This window comes from Protopterus annectens, chromosome 6.part0 (assembly GCF_019279795.1).
Source record: "Protopterus annectens isolate FY-2018-M chromosome 6.part0, PAN1.0, whole genome shotgun sequence".
NCBI classification, from domain to species: domain Eukaryota; kingdom Metazoa; phylum Chordata; order Ceratodontiformes; family Protopteridae; genus Protopterus; species Protopterus annectens.
In genome coordinates, this window is record NC_056737.1 from 672485194 (window position 1) to 672511935 (window position 26742).

A 26742-nucleotide genomic window follows, 5' to 3' on the forward strand; every position below is an offset into this window, starting at 1 on the left:
TTCTGTAAGATTTTAATTGTGTTTTAAATGCTTAACTGATAGTTGCCTAACAGCCATCAGACTGTAATCACTGTCTCTGTCTGATATGTGAGCTAGTGGATTTGCACTAATAATAAGTTTGAGCTGAAGTTGTTGCCTGGAACCCAAGTTATGTGTTTATTATCATTAACACATTTGCATAATTACTTATTTTATGCTGTTTTGTCTGATATTTTGTGCTGTCTTTTTGTTACTACACAAGATTTTTGATTCATTTGGAGCTTTTCTCACAAGCCCCCATCTGCAAATGAACCTCAGCCACTAGATATAACCTGTGAAACAATGCCTAAATAAGTAAATAAATAAAATGTTTGTCATCTCTTCAGTCTACATGAACTGTTTTTTAAGTAATGTTGGTTTTCTCTGTCAAACCGTGGACAGCCTATTTACTCAAAGATAAGTGGGTATATACACTCAAGCAGTATTTTTCAGGGCATGTATGTTAGCAACAATTTAGTAAGATGCCAGTACTTCTGGATTATGGTGCTGCACAGGAATTCCAATAGTTTTGAATTCTGACATGAGATTCTCTCGAAGGATATCTCAGTGGCTGTTCATGAACTATCTTCACAAGCATAAGGGTAGATTTCACCAGATATGTAGTGACTTGTAACATCAAAAGGTACTAGCGTGCCAGCTGATTGTCTCTACCATTTAATCAGAGGTTTCCCTGCCCAGTGAAAATATAACAAGTAATTATTTTGCAGTTTGTAGCAGAAGTAGTATTGTGTGTAATTTGTAACAAAATTGTACATTTCAGTGTAAAATAATTTGTGATGTCCTTAACCACCAACCATCTGATGAAGTCCAGTACCTAGTTAGCAACAAACTCTGTGAATTTCATCACGACTTCTGATACTCACATAGATTGCAGATTACTACAAGTCTAAAATGTCCACCACCTACTCTGGTATACTTGGAAGAAATGGCTTTCACTACTGTATTTACACAGAGGGCAAACTTCAGATGAAATAGTGCAGAAAGCACCCCTCCTTTCCTACTCATCAGCCTTAAATGATGCCAAGTGAAAGCACAAGAGGCTGTCACCTGTAAAATCAGGACAATCCAACTCATTATTCCGAGTTTCAGTGACATGTTACATTACGTCTGCAAACAAGATCAACAGTAGTACCTGCCTTGTTTTGTATTTGCCTGATGCGGCAAAGAACAATTTGTGTATAATTGGAAATGTTGAGAAACTCTGTCATAGGCATACCAGAAGACACCTGTTAGATATAGGATTTTATGTACTTATTAGCATTTGTTTACTGGGATAGTCTGACTGGGCTACAGTAGCCTCTCTTTAGCAGAAGCCCAGGGAAAAAAAGCTTCATTGCATAAAACTATTTACAGTCGATGGAGTACATTCAAATAGCATTTGAAATGTAGTAAATGGGTATGTACTGAAAATATATCTAACATAGAACATATGATAAATGTGGTGCGTAACACACTGCATAATGCAAATACACACAGTACAGGTAATTAGTGTTTTTTCAGCAGTAGGACATTAGTTGAAAGCAGAGGTTGTACTACATGATACAGAATGAAAATAGCTTGTGTAAACAAACAAAGCAGGTATATATAATATAGGCTTGATTAATTATGGGCAGGAAATGATAGTATAATATTTGTAAAGGTATAAAATGAGAGGTGAGAGAATGATGGTTATTAGTGGTTTTGATGTCATATGATGGAGAGAAGACAGTATTTGAATTTTGTGAGAATGAGGTTGTAGGAATGGTGTAATTAAGTTGTAGAGGGGAAATCCCTGCCTTCCGTCAATTCTACCCTGGGTTGTCTTTCACTCCTACAGCACACTGTTCATCATCCACTCCTGGTTGTGACATCCCAAAGCACTTCAGGGCACTTCTCATCCAGGTTGCTTGTAACCTACACTGTTTACAAATCTTTGAAGGGTTGAAGAGCACATAATTGTCAGTGGTTAAACAGCATGCGGGCACCTAACTACTTCTCAACAATCCCATAAAGTGTTTGCTCTCCTTTGGAGTTGTCATTGTCCAAGCATTCCAGAGCAGTACTTAAAGACACTTGCATAGTTTATCCCCTGCATGGTTTGAATCAGTATTCACTTGTACTGCAGCCTACTCAAAAATAATTGAGTTACTTTATTAATTTATCTGTATATTAATGGGTAGTTAAGCTGATCCATGGAAGTCATGGCCCACACAAGTACAAGCACGTATAGTTACAGAAGTCATATGGCTCATACAAGTTAGGCACATTTATTTACATGCATATCTGCATACCTGTATATAAATATGTATGTGTGTGTGTGTGTGTGTGTTTGTATGTATTTATGTATGTATATATATATATATATATATATATATATATATATATGTGTGTGTGTGTGTGTGTGTGTGTGTGTGTTTGTATGTATTTATGTATATATATATATATATATATATATATATATATATATATATATATATATATATATATATATATATATATATATATATACATATATATATATATATATATATGTGTGTGTGTGTGTTTGTGTGTACACACACACACACACACACACACACACACACACACACACACACACACACACACACATACATACATACATATATGGGTTCCCTAACACTGACTGAAACAAGAACATTTCGAAGGGAAAAAAAGCCAGTACAGCTGATGAAAAATCAGTTGGTTGCACATACCACATTTTTTCGGTATGAGATCATGGTACAGTTGAAACCAAGGAATTTGATCTTGGATTACCAGGGGATGTCGGAGTGCAGGGGATCTTGCCCCCTCTGCAAAAAAATAGATTTTATTTTTATTTTTTCAATTCTTTGTGCTTCAAAGAAGAATATATTCAAATTGTTGTGATTCAAACTGCTTTACTTGCATGACTGGCATTCACAGTTTTGCTTCTTTGAGCATCTGTTATAGACTAGTGTGTGCGCATGTGTGTGTGTATAAATATATAAAACATATGGCAAATAGTGTATAAGTGTATGCAATTTATACCATTTATATTTACAGGAGAAGTAATTATAAGACTAGAAAAAGCAGAACAGTGAATGTTTCACTTTAAAATCTGAGGTAATTAATTATTGTGTCATAGTTAGTAAAGATAATATGAACTCCACTAATAGCTGTATTAATGTCCTGGGTGTAGTAAAAAAAATTCATGAGATTGGAAGCCATTCTATGAGTGTATGTTAAAATTAAGTGTAATTTCCGAAAGGCTTACACAGTGGTCAGTATGAAAATCAACTGCATGTTTTAGATTAATTAGGACTTTTCTAATTCTCCATGCATGATGATCTTAAAGGATACTCAGCTGTCTTTCTGATGTTTTGTGGGATGGCATACCAGTTGTCTAGGCAATTTCTAAAAGAAAAGATCTTTCAGCTAGCATTAGATTAAATGTTGACCTGAGTTCTGATTATTGCTATTTTTTTTTCTGTGGTGAACAGCAGTATCAGTTTAATGATTAGGGGGTATTACATGAGAGTAACTGTGGCTATACTTGGTTTGATTTGGATATAAAGTTAAAACAGTGGTGTTCTCTGTTTTCTGCCAAGTAAATGAATCTTAATACTCTTTTAATTGTAATTTGCAACAATTCTGTTATGAGCCAAATATAAGGATACACTCTGCATTATATATGTCATAGAAAGCAGAACATTAATAGCTATGCTTTTCTTGATTTTCTGATCAGGAGGTATGCTAATCTGTAGGAGATTTTAAGTTGGATTATTTTTTCCTGAGTGCTGAGAAAAAATCAAGCTGTGGTCTAATCCCAGCCCCATGTACTTTTGTATTTTGGCTCTGATTGGGGGTTACCAAGATGGTTCCTAACTGTTATATTTTGTAATGTTGATCCTTTGTTGGATGCCTAGCATCAGTGTTTTGGAGGATCTGATAATTAGGTTGTTGGCTACTAACCCGTGTTTTATAAGGTATAACTATTTTTGAAGGATATTTTCCAGTTTTTAGGAGGTCTGTATGCCCTAGGCGATCTGTATGCCTTTAGGAGCATAGTAAGGTGTTTACTTGACTGGAAAAGTTAATGATTTACTGTGGTAATGCTACATGTTAAATCCAGTACATGTGCATTGTATGTAAACATTTTTTTAATTTAATTGTTAAAACAATTGCATCATTAAAAAATTGAAAGCATTGTATTTTCCCGTCACAGATGTGCACTTTTTATGCATCATTGTTAAATAACTAAATGTTTTGTTTAATTTTTAAAAATGTGTGTTCTTTTCCAGATCATCCGAAACATGAACAAGAAATCAATGGTAACATTGTTGATTACAAAGACCCCCAAGAGCAGTCTGTTTATTCTTACAGAAGAGAACCTAGTTACTTTGAAATACCAACAAAAGAATTTCAGCAGCCAACCAAATCTCCAGAGAAAGAACTTCAGGAAATCCCTACCAAGGACATAGACACAATAACACCACCCGTTGTGCAGAGTCATGCATCATTTACAATAGAATTTGATGAATGTGTGCCAGGCAAAATGAAAATAAAGGATCAAGTGACCAAATTTTCATATAGACCTCGAAAACTACTGGGGAAAGATCCTAGTCAGGCAGAGATGATCTCTGCAGAAAGCAAAGTTGCTGACTGGTTGGTTCAAAACGATCCAAGCCTACTAAGGAGACAGCCAAAAGGGGATGATATTTACAGCACAAAGAGTGATCTGCAAGTGCATATCAGCACATTGAAAGGTACTTGTTGCTATCTTTTTCTTATCATCTTTACATAGTGATTATATACTGTTCATCCTAACACTAATTCCTTATCAATTTTATTGCTTTCAGGCAGCAGACATGAAGACGGAACGCAGAGTGATTCAGAAGACCCTGCAGTAACGAAGCCACAGCAACAGAGTCCTGATCAGGAGCACTTAGATGATGCAGCAAGCATGCAGCTTCAGATCCAGCCAGACCCTCTAGAAGTGCCACATAACCAACAAGCTTTTGTCATTGAATTTGTTGAAGATAACCCACGTAAAAAGAGATCGCAGTCTTTCACCCAGAGTGCATACTCTGCACACAGCGATTCTTGTCCTGTTCACAGAGGGAGGCGAAAAGGAGCTGTAGCTCCCGATAAGCCTGGAAGCACAGCACCTCAGGTTTTGCAATCTTCGCAAGGTTCCCATGGGAGCAGACCAGTAACTGTTACCACAAGCATGCAACGATCCAGTTCACTTAAGAGGGAGAAAACTGAAGAGCGCTTATCAACAGCTTCAGGTTCAAACACAAGGACTGCAGTAAAAAGTTTTGGTAGCATTGGAAGAAAGTCCAGGATTGCTCAGGAATTTGCCAAGGAGTTTCTAAGAGATACAATCCGCAATGGTGTTGTCTCTGCAGAGAAGCCGTCACTATCAAATGAGCTCCGTATGCCAGCACAAATTTCTCAGGTAATGTCAGTGCCACTTCCTGTTTCATCGTCGATATTAACGCCTGCTGTAACTGTTACTGCAGTACAACATTCAAATTTAAAGTCATCTAGAAATGATAAAGAGGAGGACAACTTGAGTGAGACTGGGACGTATACCATTGAAACAGATTCACAAGACAGAGAAGTAGAAGAGGCCAGGAAAATGATAGACCAGGTAAGAAAATGTAAGCTTGTACTTTGTACTGAGGAGAAGCCTTGCCTGTGGTGTGATCAGCAAAGTTGCACTTTGACTTTCAGAATGCATAGAATATTTTCTGTTATGTCAGGCTGTGTGATAAATTAGTGCAGAAAAATGCATGTTTTTTTTTCTACTTGTGTAAAGTAAATGTTTGTTTTTCTTAGGCATCGATGGGTGGATATTAACTTGTTCAAGTTTTTCTGTGATATACCAGTGTTTTTTTCCCTTCGGACAGTGTAGTAGTATGAACCAAAGTTGTAGGATAGTATTTAAAATGAAAATGGAGATTCACTTTTTTGGAACATTAGTTGCATTGTACACAAACATTGTAGATACAAATTACATTTAAGGCATCTCAATCATATTCAAAGTCAGAGCATTAGCAAACTACTTGTTATGAACAGTTTCACAGTTTAACCATTATGCCGGTAATCTAAGCATGTAAGTATTTGAGCATCAGTGTTGTTTTTAGGAGTACAGAATTTATATATTGATACAATTACATTTTCATAAAAGTGTATCTAGTGATTTTACTAAATAAAGAAATAGTTAAATGGGTACAGCAAGTGTGGCGGGTCTGTGAGCATTAACATTTCCATATGTCATGGAGGTCTAGTTTAAGCTTGTTTTTAAAATAGTTGTGAGGGGATTTTGTTTCTTAAGGAAACTGCCATCTGGTTCCAGATTTCTACAATGTAGTAGGATAAGACCGCTATAACAAATGAGTCCCATGTTTTGTATTAACATGGAGTTGTTGGGTGTTCTTGAATCTTAGATATTTGGGTGATACCATTTGAGTTATGCGCGTAATGAGTAATATGAAGAATTGTGAAGTATTTCAGAGGATAATGTTTAAATGTATTAGATTTACTTTGTCTAATCAAATAAATTTCAGACTACAGTGGCGTTCCTTTTTTGCTTTTGGAATTTGAACCCAATTTAAAGCCTATAGTTGTAAGGCATTTCTATTTTTTTAAGGAGTTGGCTTTGTATATTAGCACTTCCATTAAGTTGTTTCAGACTCAAACTGAGGAAGTTGCCTGTTCTGCATGAGGCCATTTTGTTGGTTAAATCTTTTTGTTATAAAATAAAAAGCTTGTCTGTTCTTTAAATTCAGTTTTGATGTCTTAGACAATACCTAGTGTATGACACAGTTGACATATAACTGTCAGTAGCAGGTATGTGAGTTGCTGCTTCATTTAGTTGTTTTTGAACAAACAGAATTATTTTAGTTTTTTTCTTTTCTAAAATAAGTTGTAGCCATGATTACAAGGCAGGAAAGCTGCACTTAAGGTGACTTGTTAAATATTTCTTATCATTGCAGACAGTAAAATTGTGTGTATGTATAATGCCCAAACTTAATAAAACAATGTTGTAATATTAGTGTCAAAAGTGTCAAATGATGAGGACAGAAGAGGGCCTAGCACTGACACTTGTTAGATTAATGATTAGTGATACCCATAATTAGTTACAAAATTAAACATTTACTTATTTTTATTTATGTTTCTTTACTGGATAGAGCACTGATAAAAGAATGACTGACCAACTGTAGGTATACCCCAGGTTACAGAGACATAGCTTGGTTCGGGCCTAAAAGGGCAACCACCCAAGGCACAAGGTGTTTGGGGGCTTGATCGACACATGCTGATTTAGAAATGAATGCTGATGATACATTTCCGGTCCAGGTTGAAGTGCTTCAGTGTTTCTTGTGTGATATTTAGCAGTAGCAAGCTGGGTAAGACACTAGTTACATTTATAGCAAGGGGATTGCTATAGTTGTAAAGTGTATTTTTTTTCTTTCCTTGCTTCTTCATTCATAGACAACTTTTTTATTTTCAACTTGAGTGAATGTCATACCGGGGAACTGCACCTGCTGCTGAATAATATAGCTACTGCTCTTTTAATTTGAATGCAGTATCAACAGCAACATAATGTGTTAACAGCAGCAAAAAATTAAACATAAAATACAGTAATATCAAGGTGCAAGAGTTTGCAGTATGTCATGCATAAAATTTATCAAATGCAGTTGAAGGTTACTATGTTAAGTAATGTTAAGTAATGATACCATGTACATACTTACATAACAGGACTGGCATACAAAAGGGAGTATTTGGTTTGGTGTATGTGATACATTCAGTATTTTGACATTTACACTTATTACGTTTCTGCAGAAGTGGTTTGAGTTGGAGTTACTGAGTAGTTGGATTTTTTTCTTTCATTCTGTATACCCGCTTTGTCTTATTTAATTTTGTGGGGGAGCTCTGGTTTGTCCCAGCAAAGCTTAGGCACAAGACAGAGAATTAGTTCTTTATGGGATATCAGTCGATTGCTGGGTGCACATGCGCGCGTGTGCACACACACACACACACGTACATACACACACACACATGTGCGCCCACACACACACATGTGCGCCCACACACACTTATGAGCAGATTGCCATTTTACCTAATAATATGTCTACACGATGAGTGAAGTCCCAGACTGACACCGTAAGAACATAGAGAATGCAGAGAGGAAGTGCACCAGCCAAGAACCAAACCAGAGAATGAACAGCTGTGAGGCAGTAGGGCACAGCATCCCTTGTGTGATGTATTGACTGGGAAGACTGGAAGTGATGGCAGTAGAGCATCAGAAAGGATCTGTGCGGTGTTGGTCACACCTGCACTAGACCATTGGGAGCAGTGTGAGAGGGCATTGACAGTGACAAACGGAATGTTAATGTGTGTTGTCATGGGGAATATATTCCAGAAGCACTCTATAGATTCTTAGTCAAACCACACCTTTAGGACCACATGCAATTTGGAGGTCATACAGCCGAGTGCTCCTCCAGGCGTCTTCTGCAGTTAACTCCTACTGTTCCCCTAGGCATCAAATATTGATTGTTCATATTTGCATTAATAATTCCAAAACCATGTTACTTACAAGGTGCCAGGATATTTTGTCTTGAAGCATATGTGATGGCAAACACAACTGTATTGATATTTGACCTCTGTCAATGAGTATTTTCTAGAACTTTAAAGTGATAAATGCCAAGAAATGCATAGTCATACCCTTCGGGAAAAATAAGGTTACCCCTAGCTACCATATAGGTGGCAATCCCCTGAACACAGAAGAAGTTATTAGGGACCTGGGAACCCAGGTTGACAGTAGCCTTTCATTCGACACTCATATTGCTAAAGTAGTTAGGAAGACCTTCTACATTGCCCACCTTATCATGAAGGGATTCACATCTAGATCAAGGGAAGTCATAGTCTCCCTATACTCATCACTCATCAGACCAATGATCGAGTACAATGCCCCATTCGGAATGTATCTGACCCGACACTTGCAGCAGCTGGAGAGGCCACAAAAGTTCCTCACCAAAAGGATAAAGGGTCTCAAAAATCTGTCTTATGCTGCACGACTGAAAGAACTCCAGTTATATTCAGTTGCGCATCGCTTGCTCAGAGGTGACCTATGCCTGACATACAAGGCCATGTCAAACCCAGATTTGATGAATATGCTTCATCTCAAAAATCTAGATCCCTCAGAGCCACAAGGGCGGGTGACTTAAACCTCGACACGGTTATTAATAGGACGTGCTGGAGGGATAGATTCATCACCCAAAGACTCCCTATGCTGTGGAACAAAATCCCGGTTTATGTGAGGCAGAGCACCTCGCTGGCCTTGTTCAAGAGGAATCTTGACCAATGGATAGGAGATCGCAGATACACCCCAGGGGTTACCTCAGTGTCACTGCTCGACAGAGGCACAGCTAAATAATGGGCATAGTTTCTCCAAACTAAGGGGTGGCGTAAGCCACAAAACTATGGGCTAGGCTTATAAATGCCCTCGGGCAGATAGCCTAGTATGAACCTATGAACCTATAACTTAATTTTTCAAAGACATAAGCCACGCCCACTGGGAGTTAAAGGCACACACTCAAAAGAGCTGTATCCGAGGGAATGAGATAAGGAATAACACATCGGGCTGCTGAAAGGAATTCAGAGAAAAGCTACAAGGAAATGTTTGTGGGATGGAGAGGAAGGACTATATTGTGAGGAGCTGGAGCTTTTCTTATGTAATTTCAGAAAAAACAGAAGGACATTGTATTGGTGCACAAGAACATATCAGGTAGATGTTAATGGGGTCATTCTGAACAGGAAGGATAAAATGGGGAAGGATGTGGCACAGACAGATTATAGGGGTTAACTGTTCCCTAAATCTGTAAAAGTACCTTTCCATAGAGGGGGTTGTGCACCCATGGAATAGATTTCTGGAATGGGCAGTAGAGAGGAAAGTTGCCAAGACATTCCGTAGGGTATGGGGCAGGTGGGAAAAGGGTAAGATTGAAGATAGAGATGGAGAGAAGATAACATGTTAAGGCATTTAAAAAGGGCAGAGTAGATTGCAATGTTGTATCCTGCTGTTACGCAAAGGTATGGAGTGAGGTATATAGATATCTGAACAGTTGTGCACCTGATTAGAGGCCTGACATCCATTATAAAGATTTTATTTCACCATTTGTTCTGGGAGCAATGTGTACTCACTTCAACTATAATGAGACCCATAGAGGAAATAATGATTATTAGTAGGCAGATACTTGTTCAACAAGAACAAATCTAGGAATGGCAAATCTAGGCAAGTCCTACCGAACGTACCAGTTTAAGCTAGCACAGCACTGGAGGATTACTAAAGTAACTGAGCGTAGCATCGGGGAGTACAAAAGGGCCCTTGGACATCAGTGTGATCCTGATTCTTGTCAGGTGACTGTTACTGAAGCTGTGGCTACCATAAAGACAAGAATCAGGAACACCACTTTACTGGCTGGCTGTCATCCTACAGATGACTAAAAGTGAAATTGAGGGCAAGATAATTCAGGCTGGCCCTTCACTGAGAACTTTGTAGTGGTGCATTCACCGAAGTAGGCCATCACAAGAGGAAAACAGACCAGGGAGTGGTGTAAGCATGCAGCTGTAATGGAGTACAGAGGATTTTTTCTGTCTGATTCGTGACCTACTTAAAATACTGCTTTTTTGTTACATTTTAGCTTCTAAATGCAAATGATAGTGAACTCAGCAACATATTGTTGTAGAATGAGCAAATCATGGTAAAAAAAACAACCTTCTTAAAGTAGTGACCGAAAAAAAAACAATATAAGTCTTGAAAAACTGTCTAAAATAACTACAGCTTCAGATCCTAACAAACAGCAAGAAAGGAGTAATGTTTTCTAAGGGCAGTTGCTGCAAATGGAAGACTTGCAACTTTTTTCAGATGCTCAGTTGACCTTGCCTTTTCAACAGCCTCCAAAGAACACGTTGAAGGCCTCTGCAGGGTACTAATTACAGAGCACCTTTTTTCCCTTGAACAGCTAGCAGCTGTGATTTCTAAAGGGATTTGTCACTAACTTCCTTTTCCCAGTTAAGTCCATAGGAAGATAGCGCTGAAAGTGTTGGGTGTCATATGGGAGCAGTAAACAATAGGAATGGACTGTTAACCAGCTTAAAGGAACCTGGAGGTACTACTTTAAAATGGAAGAATTCAGCACTGAAGGACTCAAAGAGCACAGCAGCTGAACGTTTAATAATGCTTTAATCTTGAATAGTGTAGATGCTACAGTGCGGAGAAGGCATTTCTAAGGAACATCAGTAATGAGCAAGTAATTCCTTTTTAGGCTTCACTGATTATAAATAAAGTTGGTGATGTTTCTGTCAGCATACAGAAAATTCAGACTCTGGCCACTGAAGTCAAAAAGCTCAAATTAACATGTTCTGAACAGTTCAAATATTTTACTTTATTAGTGGAACAAAATAGAGAACTACCCCAGTCTTTTACTGAATTGCAAATTCAATGCATATGCTGCAGTGTTAAACACAAATTGCCGGAGAAATGGATTAACATACTTCTAAATAAAGTATTTAATTTAGAAATTAAGTCTTGCATTAATTTAGGACTGGTACTGGTTCCAGAACACTGGAATTCCCCACTGAATGTGGAGCTGGCCTGTTGTAAGATTTTTGCAGGACTTTTTGCCACATATATTGATTTTGTCAGGAAAAATAATGGGTCATTGTTCATTGTTTAGGTCTGTTTAAATCAGGAGTTACCCCAAACTGTTATAAGTTTCAGACACACCTGCAGACTCTTACACTTAATACTCTTTAAAGAAAAGGAGATTTTTAGTATTTCATGAAACTGTTTCAGTTTTCAAAGATTTACCTCCTGATGTTGCTGGTAGCCGCGGTGGTACAGCGGTAGCGTTGTTGCCTCACAGCAAGAGGTTCTCCTGTTCAATTCTCTGCTGGAGTGCCCTCTGTGTGGAGTCTGCATGTCCTCCCTGCGGTCGTGTGGCCTCCGAAAGACATGCGTGAATGGGCGTGCCTTCGCTGAAGGTTGGGCGTCGGGCTGGCAAGTCGGCACCATAAAAATCTACTGCCAATCATTAGCAGACCTGAATTCTGCTGTGGCGACCCCTAACCCAGAAATGCCGAAAAGACAAACAACAACCTCCTGATGTTGCTGATAACATAACTTTTTAGCTGTTTTCAGTAATATTGTTCCAAAAAAAGTAAGATTTATTTTTCCTGCTATTGTACAACTAAGTTATAAAGATTTACAGCTGTCATTTCCATCAGTACAGGAAGCTGAAAAAGAGCTATATTGGATATTATAAATTATCACTTCCTGCATTTCAGACTGAAATAGGTGATATCCTTGGGCACCCCCCATTTTTTTCCTTTCTTCTTCTTTTTTAATAGTTATTTAGAATGCACAAAGAGTCCTTTTGGTTTATTAATTCCAACAGATATACTCATATCAGGGGACTTCAATAAGGAGTTGGATGAAAGGCTTATTCAAACTAACAGGGGTCAAGAGGATAGGACTTGGAGACAAGGCAAAAAAAGAAAACTGGTAAAATGTTTACAAGCTTATTATTTAGTTAATTGAGTGTAGTGTGTTCGGTCATACTTTCATTCTGTCGAACATTTAGAAAGGCAGCTTGCTTTGTCAAACTACCAGTTCATCACCTGATGATGACATATCTTTAGCGGGATCACTGTACAGTGGGAACTGGGGTTTTGCCCTTTCCCCATTCTTTCTCAGTCTCGGAGTTGGTGTGTGTTTGTATGTATGTGTGTATATATATATATATATATATATATATATATATATATATATATATGTTGTATGTCTCGGCATTTCACCGTTAGGGGTCGCCACAGCGGAACTCCAGTCCGCTAATGATTGGCAGTAGATTTTTACGTGCTGAGTTGCCAGTCCTGACGTACAACCTTCAACGAAGGTACGCCCATTCACACATGTCTCCACACAGAAGACGCTTTAGCTGAGAATCGAACAGGACAACGTGTTACTGTGAGGCGACAACGCTACCGCAGCACCACCACCGCAGTTTATATATATATATATATATATATATATATATATATATATATATATATAAATATGATTAGGGGGTGCAGGGTGGGGAAGTTCCCCACCCTGCAAAAAACAATGTTTTAAGTTTTGCATGTGCTGAGGTTAATGGTCGGTACATGCATATCAGCTTGTCAATGTAGTGAATTTTGACCATCTGTGGTCAATGTACTGTATGCCAGTGAAATGGGTCAGCAATGTAGAGAAATATAAGCAGTTAATTTATGGTCTCTCAAAAATTATGGGTAGGAAGATTATACTAATTTAGACTTCAAATGTAAAAAAAAAAGTATCTGGAACTATCAACACATTTGTGTTACATGCTACAGTGAGGAATGTAATGTAATCATTGTGTTCTGAGATTTTGTCAGTTCATGCATTGATTTCAGCAGATTTTCACATTTAATATGCTTAATCATGACACTGAATACCACAGTTTCAGTATTTTGATAAAGTTACAAAAAGACAGAAGCCCTGTATGTGGTCTGCCTTTTAAGCAATGTTGTCTTAAATGGGACAAAGCAGCTCACATAGCTAGTGCTACAGGCCTGAATAACACTTTTTTTCCATGGACCAAAATTATTCTAGGTGGCCATCAGCTGTTGTGAGTTCAGGTAAACATGTGAAGGTGGCAACAGGTCTTCTGATAAAAGACAAAGAAGCTAAGTTAAGATTCTATAAAATAATAATGATAATAACAATAATCCTATTTGTTAAACAGTTAGGCGCACTGGACACACAGTCCCTTTTCAGGTGTGACCCAAGAGCAGTGTCTGGTTAAATAACTTGCTCAGGGTCACACAGTAGGCAAATGAAGGCTGAGAGAATCAGACCTTGTACCACAGTAACTAAAGCTTATAGCCTTAACCTCTGTGCCAGCTGCCAAGAACATAAAATGTGTATCATATAGTACAGCCTTTTAGTATGAAAGATAAGAACATTATTACAGTAGGATTAATTGTGTAAACCACTGAAAAAGATGTGGTGGTGGTGGGTTCTAAGCTAGCCCATTGTTTTAGATAAGTTGCACACATTCAGATGTATTACTTGCATGTAAAATAGTATCAGGAACTCTCTCTTTTTAACAATAACTTTTATTATATGTCAACGTGCATATACTGTTATCAAATTGCTATAGATAAAACATAAATTCAAATCTTCACATGAACTATTAAGATATAGTTCAACTCAAGAAATTTAGCTTATCAAATTATTAAACTAAGAATAGTAGCATTATCCTGGTAACGTATGCATCAGCGGAATAACGAGTCAAACTAAAAAGCAAAATATGCCCTATAATATCAGAGAAGACAAAACCTTGATCTCTCTGTTGTAGAAAGCATAATTAGTAAAGATAAGAGTCAACTATAAAGAGAAATGTACTGCCCTCACTTACCTAGAGAATGAAAGCCATCAGTCCATCAGTGAATTTGTGATGAACAAAAACATAAACCCTTTATGATGTATTTTATTAATGAATAATAGTATTATTATTAATAATGTATAAAAAAGTCACCCACCATGCATTCCACTATTGACAATTGTTTCCAGAGGGAGTCAAAGCTCTATACCCTCTAATGAATTGTGTAAATAAGCATTGCCACTGAAGTGGCTTAGATTTCAAATGACAAGTGGACCAAACTGCTCCATCCACAAACAGAATGATTTGGCTTAATATTCAAACCTATCCAGTTCCACTGATTCAGTCACTGGGGAGTTATCACTGATATATTACCTTGGACAGTCTCTGCTAATTTACACTGGGGATATGTATACAGGAGAGAGTAATGGATATCCAAATTAAGGGGAAATCAGTGGAACAGGAAGCAGTTGGTCAGGTGCCATATAAAGATAATTTGGAGCCTTCCACAGGAAACCAATTTAAACATTAATTTGAAGCTAGATAGCAAGGGAAGGAACAGGAAACTGTGGAAGCTCTGATGCAGTCAGTGTTGAGGAGTGATAGGCCAGTCAGTTCCCATATGATAGAGCAACGGATAGCACGGGATGAAGTTGAAGAGAATGTGCCACAGGAAGATGCTATAAAACTTCTTTAGAATGCCCACAGGAATTGGAAAACAAGGGATGTGCCCTTAGTTTAGAAGAAAATGATCCAAGAGAAGAGTTTCTTGATTTAATAGACATAGACATATTAAGATCAATGAAAGAAGTAGACTGCAGAAGGTTAATAAAACCCAAAAAGTCAGAAGTTTGATAAAACAAATGAACACAGTAATTAGGACTGTTCATAGTGACCCATGTGATATAACAGAAGTAAACAGGGTATATTACTGTGCAGCTAATTTAATAACTGATAAAGTTCTACCACAAGAACACTGGGTAGTGAGGGAAAGGAAGGGGATAAATCGAATACCATCATGGAAATATTGTATAGAGAAAACTATAAAGCAGTTAAGACAAGAAGTGTCACCGTTAGAATATAGAAGAGGGAATAGATCAACAAAAATACTAAGAAAAATAGATGTGATAAAAGCAATGTGCAGTATTAGAACAGACCAGCATCTATTATGCACTATTGCAAATAACAAACTAAATATTTCAGCACAGGATGAAAGCCTTAGAACAAACGAAAATAAATATAAAGGAAAAGTACAAAATAAGCAATTTATTGATGATCCAAAAAAGTTTTATAGACCCAAAAAAAGAAGAAATAGGTACATTTTGCAGAAGTATCTATGAAAATCCTGTGGAACATAATAAAGATGCTAAATGGATAGAAGAAGTTAAAGAAAGAATAAGAAGTTTAAAGGTACAGAATATGAAATGGGATGAAGTAACAGCCAGAGAGATTGAAACAAAGTTAAGAAAAGCCTCTAACTGGAAAACCCCAGGCCCAGATGCAGTACCAAATTTTTGGCTGAAAGTATTAACATCTTTGCACGAAGATTTAGCCATGAGTAAGAACTATTTATATACACACTCCGAACAGACACCAACCTGGTTAACAGCAGGAAAAACAATGCCCCTGCTTAAGAGTGAACTTGCAAGCTACCCTAATACCTTGCCTTCTGACAACGTATAAACTATACACTGGAATTGATGCTGACAGAGTTTATAGTCATTTAGAAAAAACTCAATTATGACAGTAGAACAAAAGGGCAATAAAAAAAAGTCATACGGAACAAAGGATCATTTGTTATTAAATAAAGTCATAGTGGAAAACTGTAAAAAGGGGAAGAATCTAAGTATGGCATGGATTGACTACAAAAAAGCATTTGATAGTACCCCACATTCATGGATAAAAGAGTGCTTAAAAATGTATAAGATACACCCTACACTGATTGACTACATTACAGTGACTATGAAACAGTGGCAGACCACTTTGAAATTAAGCCATGATAAAAGACAATTTGTTATCCTAGGGATAACAATTCAAAGGGGGATGTTCCAGGGTGACTCTGTCACCACTGTTATTCTGCCTTGCCCTTAACACATTAAGATTGAACAGCTAAGGAATGGCTATAATTTGGCTCCTAGAAAACAACAAAGTGTTCTCATCTTCTCTTTGTCGATGATTTAGAACTGTATAGATCATCAGATGAGGAACTGAAAGCACAACTGCAAGTTGTCAAAACTTTTTCAGATGATATAAGAATGTCATTTGGTCTTGATAAATGTGCAGAAGCAACGTTTAAAGCAGGAAAACTGCAACACCAGGGAAAACATCAATTTGGGACAAGAATGTGATATAAAAGAACTTAAAAAACAAACCGGCAACTTCGTAACTCTGCAAGTACACCAATAAGTGCTTCCACTCCGTGTGGATTGAATAAAATCACAGCTGGCAAACGGACTGAAATAACTGTCTCAAATTTAATAATCAGTGGCTAAAACAACAACGAAGAAAGCAAAATACAGTACACACTCAGTTAAGCGCTTTCACCCAGCGTATCCGGGCTTCTTCAGAACTAACAATTTGATACAATAATGGTTACTATAAAACTTTTTTGGTGCCAATTTTGTAACCATATTTAAAGACACAATACATCTAATAATTTAGTTGCTAGGAAATACAAATATAATACAAATGTATTACATGAAACACATATCTCTCATAGGACTCTGAGCATAAATAGACTAATGCATAATAAATGGGTGAAAATGAATATGCTATGTGAAAAATATATATAAATTTTATAACATATAAAATACAATGTATTTATATAGACGAAAAATATTTAAAACCTTCATAAATGTCAATTGATATAAATACTAAATCGTATAAAAGTCTATGAATTCATCAATATTTTATATTTAAAATTTTTTTAAAAATTGTGTATAACTTACATATCTTAAATGAATTATTGTATTGTGAGTAAATATATATATATATTATTATATGTTATATATAAATATAATGTATTTGTAAAATGATTAATATTCATAAAAAATATTTAATATTTATAAACAATGTTAAATGTAATGTAAAATTAAATATGATATAAAAAATTGAGTTTGATATAAGAAATTAATAATGTAATAATAATGGTTTTATGGCTGTATTATCATTTAACCCAGGCGGTGTGGTGGCATCTAAATATATTTGCCACCATACCTCTCTATAACTGAGTAAACATTTAAAATCTCTACCTGTTGGATCAATTTTAATCACTTCCAAAATTATAAATTTAAAATAATGACCATCCCCTTCTCTAGCAATATGTCTATAAAGGGCATTAGTAGTATCTTTAGTTCTTATACTATATATATGGTCGTAAATCCTTTTCCTTAGATGTCTTTCCGTTTTACCTATATAAAAACTAGAGCATTTTTGACAAATGCTTAGATAAATGACCATCCTACTGTGATAATTACCCGCCTTTCTTATTACATGACTATTGTGTCCATTAGCTAAATGTATAATATTCTCTTCAGACATAAATTTGCATTGATTACATGTACCACACTTCGGACTTGGACTAGGAATCAATTTTTTCTTTCCAAAAGTTTTATATTGCTATATTGCACCACCTGTTTGATATTTGTTCCCATTTTGTATGTATATATCGGTTTTTCTCCCAGTATTTTACATAACTGAACAACTTTAGATATAATGTACCAAAAGTCATATATAATCTTTTTAATATAGCTGACTGCTATTTTAAACTGCATAATAAAAGACCTGTGAAAGAGATTATGATTATTAACTAACTTAATATTGTCAATATCTCCAGATATACCATTCTGTTGGATAACCCATTTAAATTTACTTCCTAATAATGGTTGATATCTAGTATGCCTTGCTTGTAAAATATGTTGTATAGTATTGACCATCATAGTCAAGGGATATCCCCTCAGTAAAAATAACTTCTTTATAAAATTTAATTCAGAATTTAACATTTCATCATCAGAAGTCATACGTGCAGCCCTCACACACTGACCTTTGAATACATTGTTCTTTAATTTTTCTGGATGACAGCTGGTGTAATGTAAATAATTATTAGAAAATGTATCTTTTCTATATATAGAAGAAGTGAAGGTATTTAACTGATACTGAATAAAGGTATCTAAATAAGGTAATCCAGTATTATTATAAGTATAGGTAAACTTAAAAAATTCACTACTCTTATTAAGAAATTTAATAAATGATTCCAAAGTATCAGAATCTGCATCCCACAATATATATATATTGGCCAAGAACCTGGAATAATATTTCACATGTTTATAAAATTCACTCTTAAATAGTACTGTATCTTCCCAGTACAGCATCACTAAATTAGCATAAATGGGAGCACAAGCGGCTCCCATTGCTACTCCTTTTGTTTGTTTAAAGTATTCACCTTCAAAATATATATAATTATTCTCCAACACAATGGACAGAATTTCCTCTAAAAGTCTAATTTCTTCCCATTCAAGGCTAGAGTACTTAAAGATGCTAGTACTAAAAGCTTCAAGTCCTTGGTCCTTTGGAATGCAGGAAAATAAATCTATCACGTCTATTGTAAGGAATGTAATATGATGAAAATTTATATCTAGCGGAAAATTACTTAGAAATGTCCAAGAATCTTTAACCATATGGGGAACTTTTTCATATAAAAATTTCAGTTTGTAATCGATATACTTCCCCAATGGGAAGGTTTTGGATTTATTCCCAGAAACTATAGGACGAAAGGGGGGGGGGGGTCACATATATTTTTATGTACTTTAGGTATACCAACTAAGGTGGCTAACTTAGGAAATCTCACTGTTACAAAATCATAAATCTCCTTAGTAATTCTTCCTTCTATATAGTATTCCTCTATATAGGAATCTATCCTTTGATAGGCAATATAGAGCTTGTTTATAGAGATCGGTGTGTAATTACCAGAGTAGTGTAACAAATCATATATCTTCTTAATATATTGTGTATTGTCGTATAAAACGACACCTCCTCCTTTGTCTGGTTTCATAACTCTGATATTTGTATGCTCTCTGAGGTCAGACAATAGACTTTCTTCTTCATGTGTTAAATTCCCAATAGATGTTATCTGTTTAAGTTTATTAGATTCATGATAGATTTGTCTAATAGTTATATTCTCATACATTTCAATACTGGGATGGCTGGGTGGGTTGAAACTACTTATTTTCTTAAAGGGGGTATTAATATAGCAATAACCCACGCCTGGGTGTGGGTAATGCTGGATTTACCCATGGTTGGCATGGTTTGGTCCCGAGGGCGAAGTCCGAGGGACCAAACAAAGACAACTGTGGGTAAATCCAGCATTACCCACACCCAGAAGTGGGTTATTGCTATTATACAATGACATTATTTAGGAAAATAAATAATTACTTTTCTTAAATAATGGCATTGTATAATGCCTCTTTGCTGCCCTTCCGCTGCTGTCTGGTGTTCCGCGGCAGTTCTGATGTACTGCGCATGCCTACGCAGTACATCAGAGCTGTGGGCAAAAGCAACGGAGAACGCAAGATCTCCGTTGCTTTTTACTGTCTTGCTATGTTAAATGGGTTTAACATAGTGAGACAGCTTTAAAATAAGCAACGGAGATCTTCGTTGCTTATTTTAAAGCTGTCTCATGTTAAACTCATTTAACATAGCGAGACAGGTTAAAAAGCAACGGAGATAGCAAGATCTCCGTTGCTTTTTACACACTGTGTCGCTATGTTAAAGGAGTTTAACATAGCGATACAGCTTTAAAAAAAGCAACGGAGATCTGCGTTGCTTTTTAAACCTGTCGCTATGTTAAACTCTTTTAACATAGCGAGACAGTGTTTTATACTAACGGAAAAAGTCCGGGCGACCGGACCTTTTTCCGTTAGTATATTGAGGGATTTACAACGGGCACGCTGGTTGGGCTGGCCAATCAGCGTGCACGTTTTAGAGAAGGCATTGTATAATATGTAATTGTCACAGTAGGATGGTCATTTATCTAAGCATTTGTCAAAAATGCTCCAGTTTTTATATAGGTAAAACTGAAAGACATCTAAGGAAAAGGATTTACGACCATATATATAGTATAAGAACTAAAGATACTACTAATGCCCTTTATAGACATATTGCTAGAGAAGGGGATGGTCATTATTTTAAATTTATAATTTTGGAAGTGATTAAAATTGATCCAACAGGTGGAGATTTTAAAAGTTTACTCAGTTATAGAGAGGTATGGTGGCAAATATATTTAGATGCCACCACACCGCCTGGGTTAAATGATAATATAGCCATAAAACCATTATTATTACATTATTAATTTCTTATATCAAACTCAATTTTTTATATCATATTTAATTTTACATTACATTTAACATTTTTTATAAATATTAAATATTTTTTTATGAATATTAATAATTTTACAACTACATTATATTTATATATAACATATAATAATATATATATATATTTACTCACAATACAAGAATTCATTTAAGATATGTAAGTTATACACAATTTAAAAAAAAATTTTAAATATAAAATATTGATGAATTCATAGACTTTTATACGATTTAGTATTTATATCAATTGACATTTATGAAGGTTTTAAATATTTTTCGTCTATTTAAATACATTGTATTTTATATGTTATAAAATTTATATATATTTTTCACATAGCATATTCATTTTCACCCATTTATTATGCATTAGTCTATTTATGCTCAGAGTCCTATGAGAGATATGTGTTTCATGTAATACATTTGTATTATATTTGTATTTCCTAGCAACTAAATTATTAGATGTATTATGTCTTTAAATATGGTTACAAAATTGGTGCCAAAAAAGTTTTATAGTAACCATTATTGTATCAAATTGTTAGTTCTGAAGAAGCCCTGATACGCTGGGTGAAAGTGCTTAACTGAGTGTGTACTGTATTTTGCTTTGTTCGTTGTTGTTTTAGCCTCTGATTATTAAATTTGAGACAGTTATTTCAGTCCGTTTGCCAGCTGTGATTTTATTCAATCCACACGGAGTGGAAGCACTTATTGGTGTACTTGCAGAGTTACGATATAAAAGAACTTATGCAACAAGGAGTGTATAAATATTAGGGAACTGATGAAGGATCAACAATAAAACACAAAACAAATGCAAATAAAATTTAGTAAAGAATACTTCAGAAGACTTAAATTAATCCTGAAAACAGCACTGCTATCTAGGAACAAAATTCAATCTATAAACCAATTTGCTCTTCCTGTCCTAACTTAGTTTTGGAGTGAGTGACTGGCCCTAAAACGTGTTGGATAGAGTAGATAGGAAAACAAGACAGATGCTTCATGCTCACCAAATGATTTATAAACATCAGTGCTTACAAGATGATATATTCCTCATTCTGAAGGAGGGATGGGCCTCCTTGAAATTGATTATATGTATAGATTTGCAATCGTAGGACTTCCCACATATCTGCTGACCTCACAAGTTCCAAACACAGTGAAAGTTTTGAAACATGAGTAGAATAAATCTAAGATGACTTCTCTGCTTAATTTAGCAGAAGCATATCGGCATCAACCAGGAATGGAAATCAAACCAGAAGTGGATAAAAATCAGTCAGCAACTGAATGTGCCAAAAAACAAAAGAAAGAATATAAGGTGAAAGACCAGATGAGAAGGCAAGAAATGTAGAAAAAGCATAAATATAGATGCAAGTGTAGAAAATTTGTGGAAGAACCTCATGTTGATCAGGAACAAATGCAAGAATGGTTAAGGAGAGGAGAATTCAAACCAAGAGATGAAAGGTTAATATTGACAGCCCAAGATAGTGGGCTACGTACACCTTGTTTTATAAAGTCCATTGAACATGTGGGAGAAACAGACAAATGTAGGTTTTGTACAACTGAATTGGAAACAGTTGCACACCTTGTTGCAGGTTGCAACATACTAATGGCAGAAGTACTGTATACTGAAAGGCATAGTTATGTGGCAAGAGTGTTGCACTGGGGATTGTGCAAATATTATGGTATTGAAGTGGCTAAAAAACACTGGAAACATGCGCCACAAAGCATCATAGAAAATGATGAAGTTTATATCACATGGGACCAACCATTACCAACAGTTCAAAATATAGATGCTAGAAAACCGGATATAGTGGTTCAAGAAAAGAAGACAAGAGTAGCATTGATCATTGAAATCGCGACACCCAGTGACTACAGTGTCTTACGTACAGAGAGACACAGTCATAAAATATGAGGATCTGCAGGCAGAAATGAGAGCAATGTGGAAGAAGGATACCCAGACAGTTCCAGTAGTAGTAGGAGCAACCGGTCTTATAAAAAAGAATTTACAGTCGTATTTAGATATGTTACCAATCCATGTAACTATATGCCGCGGTGGTGCAGCGGTAGCATTGTTGCCTCACAGCAAGAGGTTTTCCCATTCGATTCTCGGCTGGAGTGCAGGGAGTGCCTTCTGTGTGGAGTCTGCATGTCCTCCCCGTGGTTGGGTGGCGTTCGAAAGACATGCGTAAATGGACGCACCTTCGTTGAAGGTTGGACGTCGAACTGGCACCTCAGCGTTCGTGAAAATCTACTGCCAATTATTAGTGGACCGGAGTTCCGCTATAGCGACCCCTAACCGGGAAAAGCCGAAAGACAACAACAACACAACCAATCCATGTAACTCCATACAAATTGCAGACGGATTCATTACTGGGCATATTCTGGGTGCTCCGAAGAGCACTTTTGGCTGACATCAAAGATTGAAATAATATTAATTTCATGAACTTTAATTGTATTTTGATTTAGGAATGGGGTCCACTCCTGTCATGGTATTAGAAACCTAAAAGACTTGGAGAAATGAAAAAGGAATATGTGGTAGAGAATTAGCTTGAATCAGTTTGCCACAATCCTGTATATTCAGAATGCTCTGAAGTTTTTGATTCCAAGCATCTAACGGCATACATGCAGTATTTAATTGTTCAGAGTATGATTCCTTTTAAAACAAGCTTTATCTTAATTCTGCCCTTACAATTTCTAATTAATATTAGAATGTAATCTTCCTTATGATTCAGCAACTCTGAATTTTGAAGTAATCCTATAAATCTGTAAATACTTCCACAAAGGTAGTTTAAGCAAACTGATCTTTGATTTTAGTATATTTAAGTATTTAATTTTGTTCTTATTAATATTCCTTAAGTCCAAGAAAAAGATAAATCATCCTTTCAGCCAGTTCCCTAGTAGATACAACTGTTAGCATTCTTAACCTCATTCAAGTCCCGCATCCTTTTCTGTAAGATACCTTTGTTATTCAAGTTGTCCCATTTCAGTATCTTAACTTCTGCCTGTCTTTCCTATACACATGGGCCCAGACTGCATTTTGCATCCCTTGCCCTCAGATAGCAAAGGCAGTCGTGATGTCCAACTGTATATTAAGTCAGGTAGGTATCAAGTATTGAGTTCTTGCAAGATAAGCCACTTTCTTTGATTATTTTTTCTTAAGTCCATTGTTCACATTAGCAGGTAAGGGTGTAGTACATCTCCCTCTCTCTGTCTCTCTTTCTCATCTTAAATAGAGTGGTGGGTTGGGTAGATTTTCCATTGTTATAAGTTACTTCCTGAGAAGAAAATATCTTCTTAATATCTGGTTCCACAGCAATAAACTTTCTGCCTCATCTGTGGTAGAGAATGTTTAGACCTGACTTCCTTTAGTTATCTGCAGTAAGTCTGGAAAATGGATTTGAGTCAGTGTCAGTATTGCAACAGGCAGCACACTCACCTATGGTGCAGACAGCTGTGGGTTGTATTCCCACACCAGCTAGATGGATTGCCGACACTGCAATACAGCACAACTCCTAAATGTGTTGTCCTTTGGATGAGACATTAAACCAAGGCCCCATTTTCCTGAGTTTTTGGTGTTCAGCTGGATGAAAAAGATCCCGTGGTACCTTTCAAAAAGAGTAAGGGTCCTTTATTTATATGAATTAACTCTTATTTACAAAATATTTGCAAGTGTGTGTGTATGTATGTATATATATATATATATATATATATATATATATATATATATATATATATATATATAGCCATATTGTGTGATACTTTAAGCCTCCACTGAAACATTCATAGATTAGTACTAGGCTAATTGCCCTTGTGGGCCATTTTAAGTCTAGCCAATTAACCCATGTAAGAATTAAACCCTATACCTTGTGTCTGTAAGGTAAACATCTTAACCATTGTACCAACCTCTCATACATACATATAAATCTATTTACACAGTCATACTAAATTTTCATCCCTGTTAGACCCCCTTTCTCCGTTTTCCATAACTACCATCTAATTTCACTTAATATTGTTGCTAAAATCCATTTAACATTAAACATAATTTAATTTATCTCATTCCATATACTCCATATAACATAAAATAATGTTATCTATTCTTTTGACATAACTTTCTACCTCTATTCCCATAATACCCTTATGTAATCATATTCATGTTTATTTTATCCACTTCTTTTATATCTTCAAAAAAATCTTCTTTACATAGTTTCCCCCATTATCTTTTTTATTCTTTTACATTTGAAAAACACATGTTCCATCGTGTTGAAAATGTAGACATATTCTATCAGTTTTCTTCTTCTATGGCGTATTTCCTTTTACTGGCAATTTGTCTATTACCAGTCTCCACAAAAAAATCTTGACATTGGACTGTCTGATTACGCCATTACTTCTTAAATAGCTTTACTTTTTTCTTCTGTTAGATTTTCCCATGGTTTTACATCATAATGTTTTATCATTCCATTCTTACATCATATTTTTCTCTTTTCTGTATCATCAATTTTTATTTTCCACAATTTTTTTCTTTGTAATATTTTATTTCCTCATTTATACACACTTTTTGTCTTTTGCTCTTTTTTATCATACCCCCAAATTTATCATACTTATACAGTTTTATTACTAATCTCTCATCTTTTTCCTTTATTCACTTTAATACTTTGTACAAATTTAATGAAGCAGCATATACCACTGGGATACTTTACCATAAACCTCTTTCTTCTTTATTTGCATACAAAACTCCTCTTTTACTGGGTTTAATCCAGAACTCCATATAAATGAAAAAAAAAAAAAACATATCTGCAGTTATTCCTTTTCAAATAATGTTGCCAGCATAAATATACTTGCAAAGTATACTGTTTTTCTCATCAGTACTGAATTTGGCAAATAAGCTTTTTTTCTGAATGATAATTTATAAGTTCTCCAGAAAAGACAGGTTTGTTTTATTTCTTCTATTGTTTTTTCCCATTGAGTTCTACTTACATCATTATTACCAAATTTTATATCTAACACAGAAATTTCATTCATTATAAAATATATAATTCCTGTACCACATCACCTAAATGTTTACTTTTCTTTTTATTTAATGCCATCCCTATCATCTCTAGACACTCATTTGTGCAAATTATTATTTCATTTATCCATTTTCTTCAGTTATTATAATGTCATTTGCATATGTTAAGATAACTGGAATTCTTAACCCTTCAGGTGTTACATACCAGACCTCCTTCATTTTGTAATTTATTTCACATAGTGTCACATTCATAACTAATGTGAAGAGTATACAACTCATTGGACATCCCTGTCTCACACCACTCTTCATATATACTTCTTGGCTTAACCAGTTATTTACAGTATTTTTACTTTATTATTACTATATGCTGATGTCATAATTTCCTAACTTCCTCACTTATATTCTTTCATTATTACCAGTATGATTTCATTTCTACTTGTGTCAAATGCTTTATTAAGGTCTCTTTTCTGTTCATAAAATCTTTTCAGTTTCTGTAACTATCATTAATAATTTTTGACAACCCTTACCCTTTATACTATATATTCTGTCTTCCATAACATTTCCCATTTTAGTTTCAAATATTTTCATACAGATCTTATTATTATTCAGTACTATGCCTCCAGTTTTAAATTGTCTTCTATCGTTGTTCTTCCGTATGAGTTTAAGTACTCCACTACATAATTCTTTATACATAAAACCTTCATTTAATCATTCATTCAAAATCTTTACAAAATATTTCTTTTGCAAATCCTGTAAATTTGTATACGTTTCATACCCTGTTCCATCTGGTACTGCAGCTGAAGCTATATTTACTCATCCTAATACTTTATCTAGCTCATTAAAATAAATCTCCACTTCCAACTCTTTATTCTCTTTTTCTGTTAACGTTTTTACTTTCCATGTTTTTTAATACTTATTTTTTTAT

The 26742-nt window shown here is 35.5% G+C and overlaps 1 protein-coding gene across 1 annotated transcript in view; it reads left to right on the forward strand.

The window, feature by feature from the left end:
* The window catches only part of CEP170B (centrosomal protein 170B), a 1277870-nt gene that overhangs the window by 872849 nt on the left and 378279 nt on the right, over positions 1–26742 (forward strand). Inside the window, exons 8-9 of the mRNA XM_044074358.1 lie at positions 4299–4763; positions 4857–5653. Of these exons, the coding sequence (XP_043930293.1) occupies positions 4299–4763; positions 4857–5653 (1262 nt within the window). The remainder of the gene's footprint in view (positions 1–4298; positions 4764–4856; positions 5654–26742) is intronic.